Consider the following 15,858-nt stretch of genomic DNA (forward strand, 5'->3'; position numbering starts at 1 on the left):
ACGACTGTGCCCTCATGGCTCACACTGAAAATGATCTTCAGCACATTGTCAACAAGTTTGCTGAGGCCTCGCAACTTTTCGGACTAACTATCAGCCTCGGAAAGACAGAAGTTCTCCATCAACCTGCACCTGGATCAGATGCTTCTGTCCCGAGTATCTCCATTGACGGCACTCAGCTGAAAATAGTGGAGAACTTTAAATATCTGGGTAGTGTCATATCCAGTGATGGATCACTGGATAATGAGATCAATGCACGAATATCCAAAGCAAGCCAGGCACTTGGCTGTCTGCGTATCAAAGTTTTAAATCACCATAACATCCGGATGTCAACAAAACTGCTTGTGTACAGAGCTGTTGTTCTTTCATCTCTTTTGTACAGGTGCGAAACATGGACACTATATAGGCGTCACATCAAGCAGTTCGAAGCATTTCACATGCGCTGCCTCCGTAACATCATGAAGATCCGCTGGCAAGACAAAGTGCCCAATCTCGAGGTCCTTGAGAGAGCCCAGATGACAAGCATCGAAATGATGATCATGAAGTCACAGCTACGTTGGACCGGTCATGTCAGCTGCATGGATGCCAACAGAATCCCCTGCCAGCTTCTGTATGGTGAGCTCTCCCAGGGCATCCGGCATATAGGTCGTCCACGGAAACGTTACAAGGACACCATCAAAGCCAATCTGCAGTACAGCAGTATCAAACCTAGGGATCTTGAGGACGCTGTCAGCGACAGAACACAGTGGCGTGCAACAGTCAGAAATACCTGCATCGCCTTTGAGGAAGACCGCTGCCGGCGTCTACAAGAGGCACGCAAACGACGTCACAGAACATCAGCAGCGCACAATCCACCGACCGTGAACTTCCCATGCACCATCTGCAGCAAAATGTGCACCTCTAGAATTGGCTTGTACAGTCACCAGAGGGCACACCATAAGACCAACAACTGATGATTTGCACAGATTTGTCATCATCGGATCGATGGACTACCAAGAAGGTATATGTACAGTACAACCATGTTCCCTTCCTTTCCCACCTAAGCAAGTTCTCTCACCCAGCCTCTCCTCTGTAACTAACTAGCCTAGCTCTCTGGCTCCCCTTTCCCTCCTAACAGTCCATCTTTCTCCATATCCAATGCAGCCGCATTTCTCTCTCTTTCCTGTTCAGCTCACTCGTTGCTTACTATTCTGGCCAGATCATCCCTCTCCTTTCCCCATTCTATACACTGACATTTAACTGACTGTTTAGATTCTTTTTATTATAGTATTTTACAAGTCATATAGAAGCAATGTTCAAAATTTAATCAAGAACATGTCATCTTTTCTGGATCAGTTAATAATCAGTGACAAGTTTGGTAAGTGTAAAAAAGTAATGCATGGTCAGTCACTTACTACAGAATGGTTCTTGGCCTGAGGTATCAAAATAAGCCTTTGTCTCCGGAGGGTCTTTTTGGATTAAATAGTTTTTCCACTTATCAGCAAAATAACCTGAAATACAAATTTTATTAATTCAACCTTAGAGTATTAAGCAAAATAGCAACAAATACAAAAGAGCAAATTACTGAAGGTTATAAATGTTATCATAATTTTTCAGTGCATTAATTGGGAAAGAAAACTGATTTGGAAAACATAAAAATCATCCAGCCAGTCCAACAGATAATATATATATCCTTTCAGTCTTCAGTAGGCCACTTAACATACTTCTCCTGCTATACTAAGATCATAAGAATTGTCATTCTGGATTAGAGCAGGGGACCATCTTGTCTAGTATCTTATTCCAAAAATGGTCATTACCAACTGCTTCAGAGGAAGATGTAAGAAACCTCCTACTGAACAATTAAGGAAAAGGTCCATAGGTAAAGTTTCTTCCTGTTCTTCCCATAAATTATCGGTTAGCTTATCACTGAATTATGAGGGTTGATATGCTTCCTGTATAATGTATTTGTGGATATTTTATCTTATAAATGTTTAATCCACTCTGAATCCTACTAAACTCTTGGACTCAATGTAAAAAGTATTTCCATTTTACCCATTTTTAAATTTGTTGCCAGTCTCATTAATTGTCTCCTTATTCTTTTGCTATGAAAAAGGGTACATGGGTATGCCTGATTTAACTTCTTTACCATTCATTATTATGCATATTTCTATCATGCCCCTCTTATTCATCTCCTCTCTAAATGAAACTGTCTCAATCTCTTCAATCTCTCCCTAACCTTACATTTCTACATGAGTCTAATTATTTTTGTTGCCTGCCTCTGTTTTGGACTAGTAAGCCTAGTGAAGAAAGTTTATATGGATTTAACCCCTGCAATGAATCTAGGGGCCTTTAAAAAAGCAGTGATAGCATTAAAACTTTAGATTATTTTTAGATGCTAGGTAGTTCTGCAAGCAACCCCTTTCCACAGATCTGTCAATGTCTCCTGTAATATTTACAGCAGGCTGCAATATGAATACAAAGTCTAAGCTACCTGAGAAACAGCTATTTTCAATGAGGAGACTGCTATGAAAAAGTCACCAATACATTATTTGTCCTTCCAACTTACAAAACAGACACCACCATGTAACTCTTACCCAGTACTGGACATGGCATTGGTTGAAAAGCTTCACAGTTGGCACATTTTCCATTCTTGTAATCCAAGTATGAATCACAAGGGTATGTTGTTATGTTGCAACTCCGTCTCAAGGATGACAGGAACAAGAAAACAGATCTCTGATGGTCACATTTAAAAAACTGAGATCCTTTAATTAAAAAAGAAAAATTAAATATGCAAGGAATATGCACTGAATTATCTATTCTTAAAGAGAATCAATATTAGCCACACAACAAAATAATCTCATTTCAGTTCTTGCTAATGACTAAATTATTCCCTACTGCTCAGGGAGAAGGTTGACTTGTGGTTTATTTGGCTACCAGCTTTCAAAGGTGAGGAATGGATTTATACCTATCCAAAAATAAAAGATGAGGAGCTAGAGTATACAGTTGCTGAACAAAGGGGCAGTGTACATAGAAAAAGTATTGTACTGAGCCCTCTTGCAAAATGTACAGAGTTATTGAGATTAAACATGGGCCCAAGTCAAAATGGGCCAAATTGCCCCTCACATGAGAGGGAGCTCAGGGAGAACGATCTTCTGGGAGCATCTCCTCATCAAGATTTCCCCCATGCTGTTCTTCTGGGGGGCAAGTTCCTCTCTCCCCACAAACTAGGCCAGGGGTCGGCAACGTTTGGCACGCGGCTCGCCAGGGTAAGCACCCTGGCGGGCCGGGCCAGTTTTATTTACCTGCTGACGCGGCAGGTTCGGCCGATCGCGGTCCCCACTGGCCGCGGTTTGCCGTCCCGGGCCAATGGGGGCGGCGAGAAGCCGCAGCCAGCACATCGCTCGCCCGCGCCGCTTCTCGCTGCCCCGAACCTGCCGCGTCCAGGGCCGGCTCTAGGTTTTTTGCCGCCCCAAGCAAAAAAAAATTTGGCTGCCCCCCGTCCCAGCCCTGGTCTCCTCGCCGCACCCCCCTGCTGCCCCAGCCCTGGGCTCTCCCCACCCACCCACCCACCCACCCCCCCTGCCGCCCCAGCTCTGGGCTCCCTCATTCCCCCCCACCATTGCCCCCCCCCACACCTCCTGCTGCCCCAGCCCTGGGCTCTCCCCCCCCCCCCCACCTGCACCCTCCTTCCGCCGCAGCCCTGGGGGGACTGGTAACTCGCTCCCACGACAGGTCATTCAGCATGAATTTTAGATGTGCACAGAACACAGACAGGATTGGTTCCCATATGGTTACAGAACTGCAGTAAAGTGGAACAATTTTCAGTTTGTGTGATTGGAGGATATCTGGATGCATATTATAAGACTGTCCTACATAAATGAGGAAAAGTTGAGGTGCCTTTATTATTCTTTTCTTCCACTCTTTCTTTCTATGGGGAATTTGCCAATGCAATATCACTGTCTTCCTTTTAAACAAACAAACAAACAAACAAACAAACAAACAAACAAACAAACAAACAAACAAAAAGGCAATGGCTGTTGAAAATAGCAATTCCAGTCCTAATAACCACTGGGAAGCATTTCTTGCTCAATTTTATCCTACTTTTTCTACAGCAAGTTACAGTGGATCAGTATATTTGATTTGGGAGAAATAAAGTAACAGCTGCCCAAACTGAGCTTGAGCACTCCTGAATTTTGAGGTGTTCAAATCTGGAAGGCAGGTGCTGGGGGAGGGGGGGAAGGGGGCTGTGGCTCTGCGGGGGAGCACGGCAGCATTCATGCAGCCGTGTGTCTGGCACTGCGCGGAGCCAGACATGCTGGTCTGAGTGGCACAGTAAGGGGGCTGGGGGGTTGGATGGGGCGGAGGTTCACGGGGGGGCAGTCAGGGGCAGGGAGAAGGGGGGGTTAGATGGGTCAGGGGGTTGGGGGGGCAGTCAGGGGACAGGCAGCAGTTGGATAGGCATGGGAGTCCCGGGGATTTGTCAGGGGACAGGTAGGGGGTGGGGTCCTAGGGGGGAAGTTGGGGCGGTCTCAGGAGGGGGCAGTTGGGGACAAGGAGAAGGGAGGCTTAGATAGGGGGTGGGGTCCTGGGGGGCAGTTGGGGCAGGGGTCCCAGGAGGGGGTGATCAGGGGACAGGGTGCAGGGGGGGTTGGGTTGGGGTTTCTGTGGGGGGCAGTCAGAGGGGGTGGATGGTGGCAGGGTGGGGCTACCCTCCCTCCCTGTGGAGTGTCCTGTTTTTTGAATGTTAACATATGGTATCCCTACCCTTCAGAGTGCAGCTCTCCACTCATAGCAAGCTGCAGCATGAGGTCTCAGCTACCTCACTCCCTCCTCCTCTTTCCTGTTGGTAGTGGCCAAGGGAATGCTGGGAAATGTAGTTCTTTCCCTGCTCCAGGGCTGGCTCTATAGGCAGGGAGCTAACCAAGGAACTACAGCACCCAGGGCCCCCTGTTGGTTCTCTGCTCCCATGCTGGATCCCTGTCGCCCCTGCAAATGGGCTGCCCCAAGCACATGCTTCCTTTGCTGGTGCCTAGAGCCGCCCCTGGCCGCGTCAGCAGGTAAATAAAACTGGCCCGGCCCGCCAGGGTGCTTACCCTGGCGAGCCGCGTGCCAAACGTTGCCGACCCCTGAACTAGGCTGTAGGACCTTTCCATAACACTGCAGATGCCCGGGAACCCTAATGGATTCTCAAGCATCCAGAGCCATCCGCACAGGGCCCGCCACAGCAGTTCTGGTCCCTTGTGGTCCCACATTACTCTTGGCAGTGGGGCTCTGCTGTAGCCATTCTACCAGGAACTCTCCCTGGTCACAGCTGCCCAGTGGCCATCCCTCTTAACAGGGAGGTCCCCACTGCAGAAGGGGTCTGTGGAAAGGCAATACAGCTGCAGTCTGTAATACTATATCACCTTTTCAATGTAAACTCTCTGGGAGAAGGATGTTGTACAACTTCTGTACCCTAAGCCTGGCATGACTATATACACATATACAAAGGTAGTAAGCATCTTACACACACTGTATACATTGTAAATAATAAGATACAGCAGGTATTTTGGTCAAAATCTAGGTAGCAGTATGCATGGACTAATTCTCATTTATCCAGTAGCAGAGTGGGAAAGAAAAAGAATACACTGGGGTCAGCCATCCCAACAGTTCTATACATGCAAACCCCACTGATTTCAGTTTTGCCTTACCAAACCTTAGTCGATTAACTGGATACATCTTCTGTCATGCTCTTTTCTGAATTAAAATGAACATATCTTTATTTACCACTAAACAGTGTTTGTGGACAGCCAGGCTGATCTGCTCCTCCATTTGGATAGAAATCAATATTTCCTAAAGGTTTCCTGAAGCCTAGAACTAAAGTAAAAACATCTGAGGTAATAAAGTACATCAATGGAATTTTCAAATGATAATTTATAATTACACAATAATGTTTACTAAGGCTTTGTAGGGGTCACCCCGCTCCTGCCCTGAAGGGCTTAAAACAGCCCTGAGAGAGGGCTGCGGCGGGGGAAAAGCTAGGCTGATTGGGGGAAGCAGCATGCCCCAATCAGACCACAGCTGGCCCTATAAGAGGGCTGAGGGCCAGAGGCTGACACACACTCTCCCTCTAGCTTCCTGAGAGAGAAAGACCTTTTTTAAAATTAAAAAAGTCCTGATACTAATTAGTTTTGGATCTAGAGCTGAAACCTTTAGGTTGCTCGAAATAGTCCGATTGATGACAACCAAACCCTTCATATAAGAACAGAAGGATTGGGCCCTTCATCTCTAAAATGAATTCCATTTTCATTTTGAACAGGCACATAGGGACTTATTTAATGCCACTGAAGTCAATGGAAAGACTCCCATTAAGTACAATGGGATCAGACCCTTAGATAGCAACAACTCAGAACTGCTCCTGTTTATCAGTATGAACCAGAGCAACATTACTTAGATGCTCCTAATTGACTTTCTCCCCTCCTCTTTCCTACTCCTGCCTTCCAGTTTGTATATTTCCCCCTAAACTCAAATAGGAAAGTATAAGCTATGTCATTACCATCTATATCAGTATGAATGACGTCAACAAACTGTGCATCTGTATGATCCAATCTCTCATTTGGTGGTTTCCCACTGAATGAAGGGCCAGCTGGGTCAAGACCTGAAAGAAAAGAAGAATCATGTGGGCATTATTTTTCTAGGGTTCTATTTCAATAATAATTTTTTCATCTAATTTTTTCTCAAATGCGGCCACCGTGGCTGCATGTGGCCACCAGAGGCTTTTCATGTGGCCACAGCCTCCTGGGTGGTGATGCAACAAAAGACAAGAATGTGCAAAGTACATTATTTGTTTCTATTCTGTTTGGGTCCAGTAAAGAATAAGACAACTGTATATTATTATTACTGAGTATGCAATAAAAATCTACATAAATTACAATGATTTGGATGTGTATATGTGCATATTTATTTGTTTTTCCTAAAGTTAATTAAACATTTTAGGAAAAATTGTCAGAATGGCCACTAGCAAGAGTTGGTGGCCGCACTCTGAGGCCACCAAAAAATTTCTTCTGAGACCCCCCCTCAACACCCATGTTTGAATAAATGCCTTTACAATCTACTCTAACACATAGTTCATGCACAAAGACTCACCCCTTTCTATATTAATAAATTAACAATACAGTTCAAGCCTTCACTCCAGACTTAGTATCTCCTAGGGTTCCTACTAATGGACTGCTCAGTCCACATCCTAGATTCTCTCCACCCAAAGAGCCACTCCCACCTCCCTTTTATCTAGGGGAGTAACAAGCCACCTACACCATGGTTCTGAGTCAGCAGAACTGCTTTATTCTTTCCCAGCAGAAACAATGTCTGCTAAGTGAGTAGCGTATTTCAGGCAAAAGCTTCCAGACTGTGACGCCAAAAGAACATGGTATAACATTTGCAGCGGTCCTGATTCCAAGCGAGCCATGCCCCATTTATAGATTTGTGTTGAAATTATCTGAAATTTGTGGTTAAACACAGTTTAATGCAAAACCAGGTGAAACTGATCAGGTTTTGACTGAGTTTTCATGTGAAATTTAGTATTTGTGAATCTGAAATTCAGAGAATGACAGGTCTGAACACACAAGGATCAAAATAGAAGCTGGTTTCTTGAAACTTGGTGAAGTAAATGGCTTAGCTTTGTTCATCTCTGCCACAAATCCCTCAAATGTAGGGTCTCCATCCTGTATTTTTATGCACCCATATTCCACTGATATTAACATGCATCCAAACCTCCCACTGAAGTCAACAGGAATTCTGAAATACCGTATATACTTGATGATAAGCCGGTTCGTTTATAAGCCGACCCCCGCAAGATGGATAAGTAAAAATGGAAAGTTTTTATGTCCCGTTCATAAGCCGAACCTATACTTCAGGGGTCAGCAAACTTTGGCTCCTGGGCCATCAGGATAAGCCACTGGCGGGCCAAGATGGTTTGTTTACCTTGCGTCTGCAGGCACGGAGGTAAACCTAAGTAAACAAAGTGTCCCAGCACACCAGCTGCTTACCCTGACGGGCAGGGACAGCAACTGGTGGGGAAATTTTTTTGGGGGGGGGGGAGAAGCTGGGGGTTAGGAGAGTAACCCCTGTGACCACCTCCCACATGACCCCACCCCTAGACCACGACCCCCATACTCTCCCCATCCCATCCCTTCCCACATTATCTGGGGAGGGCCAGGGGAGGATGTTTCTGGCCTGGCTGGAGCTGCTCCGGCAGGCTGGGCAGCGCAGCTGCAGCCTGCTCCGGCGGGCCAGACCAGGTGGCGCGGCGGCAGCATGTTCTAGCGGGCTGGGCCGGGCGGCACAGCTGCAGCATGCTCCAGCGGGGCGGGGTGGGCGGTGCAGCCACAGCCTGCTCTGGGGGGCGGGGCCGAGCGTCATGGCTGCAGCCTGCCAGCCCCGGAGCTGCAGCTGCTTCGGAGGCTGGGGGAGAGCATTGTGGCCAGAAGCAGAGAGACTCCGGCCCCGCCTCTTCCCTTCTGGCTCTGCTGGCTGTGCTGCCTCTGTTGGGGGGAGGGGCTGTGTCCCACCTCTCCCTCTCTATACCTGTTCATAAGCCGACCCCCTTCTCTGGAGCTTCCCTTTTTTACTAAAAAAATTTGGCTTATGAACGAGCATATACGGTACATAAAATGCTTGATCAGGCCCTAGGCCTAAAATTAGGTTTTTAAATCCATATTTAAGCTCCTCTAATGAAGGTAGCCTGATCTGCAAGGGTGCTGGGCACTTGCAACTCTCATTTAGGTTTCTAACTTTAGTCAAGTAGGTTTGAACATTTTGGCCACAATTTTTTTTTCTCCAAAGTGACTTAAATCCTAGGACGAATTTTTGTAGTGGATTAAAAAAAATTTAAAATGTAATATTTCTAAATACTGTTTATGCTACTGTTATATTGGGTCAAATTAATCTCTTGATTTACATCAAGGATGCATTTGATCCATTGTCTTACTAAATTTAATCGTGTCCTATGTGTTGATTTTTCAACAGTGGCACCCATGTGGTATGCATAGGGTGACCAGATAGCAACTGTGAAAAAACAGGACAGGGGGTGAGGGGGTAATAGGCACCTATATAAGAAAAAGTCCCCAAAAACGGGACTGTACCTTTAAAAACAGGACATCTGGTCACCCTAGGTATGCAGGTAACTCAGACAATGATGGAATATAAACTAGAATGGGGGTGGCAGGTTTAAAAGTCTTACCTGTAATTCTGCCAAGTTTACCATTATACATTTCTCCAACAAATCCAGCTATATGAGCCCCAAGGCTAACTCCAATCATATGAATAGAGTCAAGAGAAGCTCCATATGCCTGTCAGTAAAAAAAAAGGCATGATTATGGGTTATAGAAATGTTAACCATAAGGTTTACAATATGGTTAGCTGAATAGACTTCAATAAACTAAGTTTTACTATTTACTTTTCCTTAAAACTTTAGGGGTTATTTTTCTGACTTTTAAAAATGATGGATTTTAAGTGTCTTTTGTATTAAACTTTCTGTACTAGTATACTGTACAGTAGTTATAAAAATGTATGAAGGAGGCTGGTAACCTTTCTTCCAGGCTATCTCATTGATTTTTTTGAAGAAGAGACAGAGTGTTATCAGATTCTCTAGAAAGGTGAACTAAAACTATCAGCTAAAAGCAACTCTGACCCCATCCCAATACAATTAAAAAATACTAATAACAAGCTCTGATATCACATAGCCAGTTCAGCAAGTCTACATCTGCAGGAATGCTTGAGAGGAGGCAATGCTTACCACATGCGGTAGGTGACTTAAAAAAAAAAAAAAAAAAAGCTATTGCAGGAGTCAGGGGCAATACCAGCAGATCTAGAGCCTGCAAGGTCATGGGATTGGGAACTTCTCTCAATCAGTCCTAGAGGTATGATATATTATTCCTGTTCTGGAGGTGAATTAACAACTAAATGGCTGCATGACAATCATTTTGTCAGTATGACGTTTGGAGTCCTGGGCCTTAACATCTTTACCCCTACTTTTTACCCCCCTCGTGAACATTTTACTGTAACACAAGTTGTAGCAGAGCAAGATCTGCTCAATGCGTGTGGTGCAGCCACTGTTCCACTAGGTAGCCTACTTGCTTACTGTAAGTGGCAAGCAGTAGCCTGCATCAGGGACCTGGGATTATGCAATATGTAGTCCTGTCTACCCCAGTATGGGACTGTGCCTACATTGTTATAATTATTTTAGTCTTATGTCAGTTTTCCACCATATTTTTGTAAATTAGCAAATACAACCCAATCAGCATTAGCTGATCCTAGAGGCCATGCTATAGTGTGTCATATCTTCTGTCATCTCTTCTTACCACTTTCCCACAAAACCCACTTTCTTTCTGTTAACCTTTGTGCAGATATTTTCTTGTTACAGAATCTTCAAACTTTCTGAGAATGCTCAGGATGGGAAGTGATGGGGATGGAAGAAATTCAAACAATAAAATTGATAATTAAATAAATGAGACTTTAAATTATTTTTGTCCATTTCATTAAGGACTGATCCTAAACCTAGTAAAGTCCATGGGTGGGTCTTTCCACCGACTTTGTGGGCTTTGGCTCAGACTTTTATTCATCAACAATTGTTTTAGCTGCTCCTGTTAGCACTAGTATATAAAATATTTTGTATAATGGAGAACTGTTTTTTAACTGCCTTATATCAATGATTTCTGATAAACATTCCATATAAGAAATGTTCATAAGTGGGCTTTCTTTGCATCTCATTTAGTACTTAAAGGAGTACCTGATGCAACAATTTTTAATAATGTAATGGTCTAGAGTTTTGCATATCCTTCACGTGACCTTTCTCCTCTGAGATAGCAGCTCTTTGCTTAATGCATCTGAAACTCCTTGCTGACAAAGTGATTCAAATACAATCTCGGTTCCATTGAAATAAAGTGCTCAAACTGCTTTTGACGTCAATGGGAGCAGATGTGGGAACAAAGATATGTGAGTGATCAGGGCCGGCTCTAACTTTTTTTCCGCCCCAAGCAGCAAATAAAAGCGCCGCCCCGCCATAACACCCCCCCCCCCCCCACCGAGTGCCGCGCGGCCGAAACCCCCCCCGCCGAGCGCCGCGCCGCCGAACAACCGCCGCCCCCCGCCGCGCTGCCGAACACCCCCCACCCCCCGCCGCACTGCTGAACCCCCCTGCGTGGAGCGCCGCCGAACACCCCATGCCGAGCGCCGCGCCGCCGAACAGCCCCCGCCCCCCTGCCACGCTGCCGAACACCCCCCGCGCCGCGCTGCTGAACACCCCTCGCCCCCCGCCGAGTGCCGCGCTGCCGAACACCCCCGCCCCCCACGGAGCGCCACGCCGCCGAAACCCCCGCCGAGCGCCACGCCGCCGAACAGCCCCCGCCCTCCCGCTGCACTGCTGAACACCCCCCGCTGCACTGCTGAACACCCCCCGCCCCACTGCCAAACACCTCCGCCCCCCGCGGCGCTGCACTGCTGAAGCCCCCCCGCACGCGCAGCACCGCCAACACCCCCCGCCCCCCGCGGAGCACCGCGCCGCCAAACACCCCCCGCCGAGCGCCGCGCTGCCAGAACCCCCGCCACCCCAAGATTGGCCGCCCCTTACCAGGTGCCGCCCCAAGCACGTGCTTGGTTGCCTGGTGCCTGGAGCCGGCCCTGTGAGTGATGCAGTAGTAACTTCATGCAGTCACTAATGTAAGCATTAGTACAAACATTTCAAAGTATGGTATTTATTGTGTTCTTTCTGAGACCACTATATTTTGAACACTTTTTTTTTTACCACCCAAAGCTATACTATTTTAAATCATTTACCTCCAGGGTAAATGTCTACCTTACCAACATCTGGTCAATATATTTCTTCAAGATTTCTGCAACTCTTCTGGTGTTGTGGACAGCATTATGATAAATTACAGTTGTAGCACCCCTGTTCCAATCTACTATAATGAGGTTAACGTCCTCTAAAGACAGCAGAAGTTCTTTCATGTCGTTCAGCCATATTGGTGCAGAGCCTGTTAGTCTTAAGCCATGGACTATAAAGACAGTTTTCTTGGTCACATCCAGATATGTAGATGCTGTTGTATTATATTCACTGAGACTCTCAGAACAGTTTTGGTTTGTCCTTGTGTACAACAGCAGTTTCACTTTTAGATCTGTCCCAGCTAAAGCATTGTGTATGCTAAGATCTGTGAACTCTTGACATTTTTGTTCTGTATCTGAAAAATATAAAAATGTTAGACAATTGTTTGATCAGTTAGACTATGTAAAAGGCCATTCTTTTACACTCTTTCTTTCTCTAATTGTCCACAAAGGTTGAAGTACTTCCATTTATTCTATCATTCTGAACTCGTCTAAAGCCTATGCTCATTCCAACTCTGTGACACAAATCTGGGGCCAGATCCACAGCTAGTGTAAATCAACACAGCTCAATGGACTTCAAAGCTGATTTACCCAACTGAAGGTTGGGCCCCCAATATTTTAACAAACCGTTCTCAGTTTCTCCTGTCATATGCCTCTTTATATAAAACTAAGTATAAAAATACAAACTGTCAATTTCTCTTGGAAAGTTAGAAGTAGGAAGAGGAATAGTAACTACTCTGCTCCTAAATGGTAGTTTTTCATGTAAGCTTGTTATTTAAACTAAGTTTTCAGTTTACTGAGGACTCTATAAATAGGCAAAAAAATAAATGGGAATCTGGCAGAGATTGGAGGAAGTGGTTGCAGCACTTTCACAGTTCGCTGGAACCAAGTGGCATTACAGAGAAAGTGGACATGGTTAAATCACCCACACAGCTACACATGGCAGGTCCAGAGGCCCTCGATATCCACAGTGCATTGCGGTGGAAGCATGAAGAGGATTACAAACTAGCTGACAAATGTGTGTTTTGTTTGTTTTTAAATCAAGAATACTGTGATCCACATAAGAACGTCACTTGGAAAGGTCCTTTATATTGTTTTAATCAAGAAACCAACTGACAGGTGAGATCTCTGAACTCTATGTTCCAAATCTACATAACCAAGATAAATCATGTGAATTTCAACAATTAACAGACGGAATAATTAGAGGCCAAATTATCTGTGGAATAATTGATAACCAGACCAAAGCAAGGTTACTGCAAGAAATGGACTTGACGTTGCAAAGAACAGTGGATATATGCAGGGTTAATGAAAACCAAAATAAGGTGACAGAGCAGGGTTACAAAAAGTCCTGAGTCTTCCTGCTCTATCATCTGGAAAGGCACAAAATTTCTCTCTGCTCATTCATTCAGTCACCTCATTAGAAATTATTGTAACCATAATTAATACATATTTGGAATTCCTGACTTTTAAAATTAAATACCATTTTTTTCTGAATAAAAGTGTTTTAAATGTTTTATTTTATTTTTAAGTAATTTGCAGTTATTATTTAATGGGTTACATCTTTGTGGATTAATATGACTCACTAAATCAGATAACTAATAAAAGAAGACACATCTGGCTGTAATCTTTAATAGACTGGTATATAGTGAATCTTAGTAAAGTGAGGAATTCTGAAATTTAAGAACAGTTCAGATTCAGATGCAATTATTTTGATCTTCATACTAACAACATCAAAAGGTCCTATTTAAATGTCTTACATTGGCAAGATCCTGAAATGTTATCATCTGTCAAATTTAATTTCTGGTTTTCAAATCATGACAATGTTAGGTGAGGTGAGAAAACTAAAATAGAAATTCTCTCTCACACATGCCATTCACACACCCACAACTACATGCTGGAGACAGTTTCAGTTAAAAAAAAATTACTTAGACATCTAATTGCATTTTAAATATTCAGATTCACAGCTAAACTGTACAACATTTTCCTTCGGTGTACTATGAAACAGCTGTTCTTCCTCTAGAAAATCCAAAATGGATATCACTATCTTACAATTAGATAAAATTATTATTACCATGTATTTCTCAAACCTGTGTAGTGAATTACACTGAGATACCTTAAATATTGAAATGTTCCTTCACATTAATGGGACTATTTTGATATTATCTACTCATGAAGCTCAATTCTCCTCTCACTTACATCATTGTAAATCAGGAATAACTCCATTCAAGTCAATGGAATTACATTGGCATAAAACCAATGTAAGGGAGATCAGACTTAGATCAATGGAAACACAAAGGCCTATCCTGTTGGAGATATCAAAGATGAGTGAAACCTATTAGCTGAAAGGTATGCTACATAAGAGTTAAACATATCTCACAAGTTTACTTTCAAGTATGAATAGAGTATAAAAGGTGTTCACTGAAAAGTAAATACAGGAAAAAGGACAAAGCATCTGCTTTGTACACTTATGCATACTTTATATTGTGGAATTAGATAAAAACTCACATGGATTTGAAATGTTTATAAATAATTTGAGACTGTTCAGCAGTAAATCATTAAGCAAACAGGAAGCTTTGCAAATTCGATTTCACACATTTTTGAGGCAACATTTATTGGTTTCAGGTTTCAGAGTGGTAGCCGTGTTAGTCTGTATCAGCAAAAACAACGAGGAGTCCTTGTGGCACCTTAGAGACTAACAAATTTATTTGGGCATAAGCTTTCGTGGGCTAAAACTCAGTTCATCAGATGCATGTAATGAAAAATGCAGTAAGCAGCATATATATACAGCACGTGAAAACATTGGAGTTGCCTTACTAAGTGGGGGGTCAGTGCTAACAAGGCCAATTCAATTAAGGTGGAAGTGGCCTATTCTCAACAGTTGACAAGAAGGGGTGAATATCAAGAGAGGGAAAATGACTTTTGTAGTGTTAAAGAGGGCAATGCAACGTATAACTAACATTTGTATAACTAACATTGCTTTTTATACACCCTCATGAGAGAATACTCAAATATGTACTTTTATCACATGAGAAAATTATAAATATCAGTTGGGCAGTTGTATTTATTCCCGTAAATATATATCATTTCACCGTTTTCTGTTTAAATTTGTACAATTTCTTTTATATTTGTCTTCACTTAGTGGCTTTTGAGGCTAGGACAGAGAGAACCTTACATAAACACATATTTTGATTGGAAGGGCTTTAACAAACAAATTATAGTGTACATAACAAAAAATAACAAACTCATACATTTGTAAAATATACTTTGAAAGTCTTCATACCTAGTAAATTAATGCTGAATAATCTCATTTTATGTTTAAAACTATTTTGCAAAAACTATTTTACAGTTCTCATACACTTCCACAATACAAAGTGCACATACTTCTATGTTTGTGTACAAAAATGCGGAAGGAGATAAGGTATCATGTTTTCTCTTTATTTACCTTACACTGAAAAACTTTGTCCTAATTTCAAATCAGTCAAGTTCACTTGACTAATTGTTTGTTATATGAATCATGATTCATAAGGTTTAATCTACATGTCATTTTGCAGTTAGAAAAGTTAGTTTGCTTTGCTTGGAAAAAGCCAAGAGGAACTTTTAGTGGCTCTCTTACCTGATCTCACCCAGCATGTCAAAAAGATGAAGAGAAACAACTTCAACATATGGAAATTGTGAAAAGCAACACGTAACATCCACAACTGAATGGAGAAGATTTTAGTATTTCCTTATGGTGTGCTAGCTTACACTATGATCTGACAATGAAACGTCACTGATACAACAGGTGTGGTGAAGAGAAGGAAGTGACTTTGCAAAGGGCAAAAACCAATGTTCAAGCTTTTGCAATTCATGACTCCTCCTATTTCCTTACTTAAATTGGTGATGCATATTCGGTTCTTTCAGAGTTATTTTTGTGTTTTTTTTCTAATCGTCAGTTGCCCTTCTTTCTCTCTCCTTGGGAACTACTGGACTAACATGGGTCTATGCCTTGTGAGTAGTTGATGTGGTATGTTACTGGTGGCTCTGCCA

General features: G+C 43.3%; 1 protein-coding gene across 1 annotated transcript in view; it reads right to left on the reverse strand.

Moving 5' to 3' along the window:
• LIPI (lipase I) overlaps positions 1-15,524 on the reverse strand; it is a 32,274-nt gene extending 16,750 nt beyond the window's left edge. Inside the window, exons 1-7 of the mRNA XM_065419088.1 lie at positions 15,446-15,524; positions 11,812-12,188; positions 9,194-9,302; positions 6,512-6,613; positions 5,743-5,832; positions 2,571-2,738; positions 1,392-1,487 (exon numbers count right to left, since the gene is read on the reverse strand). Coding sequence (XP_065275160.1) covers positions 1,392-1,487; positions 2,571-2,738; positions 5,743-5,832; positions 6,512-6,613; positions 9,194-9,302; positions 11,812-12,188; positions 15,446-15,524 — 1,021 coding nt within the window. The remainder of the gene's footprint in view (positions 1-1,391; positions 1,488-2,570; positions 2,739-5,742; positions 5,833-6,511; positions 6,614-9,193; positions 9,303-11,811; positions 12,189-15,445) is intronic.
• Positions 15,525-15,858: the final 334 nt, after the last annotated feature.

The sequence above is a fragment of the Emys orbicularis genome, chromosome 1 (genome assembly GCF_028017835.1).
Source record: "Emys orbicularis isolate rEmyOrb1 chromosome 1, rEmyOrb1.hap1, whole genome shotgun sequence".
Lineage (NCBI taxonomy): Eukaryota > Metazoa > Chordata > Testudines > Emydidae > Emys > Emys orbicularis.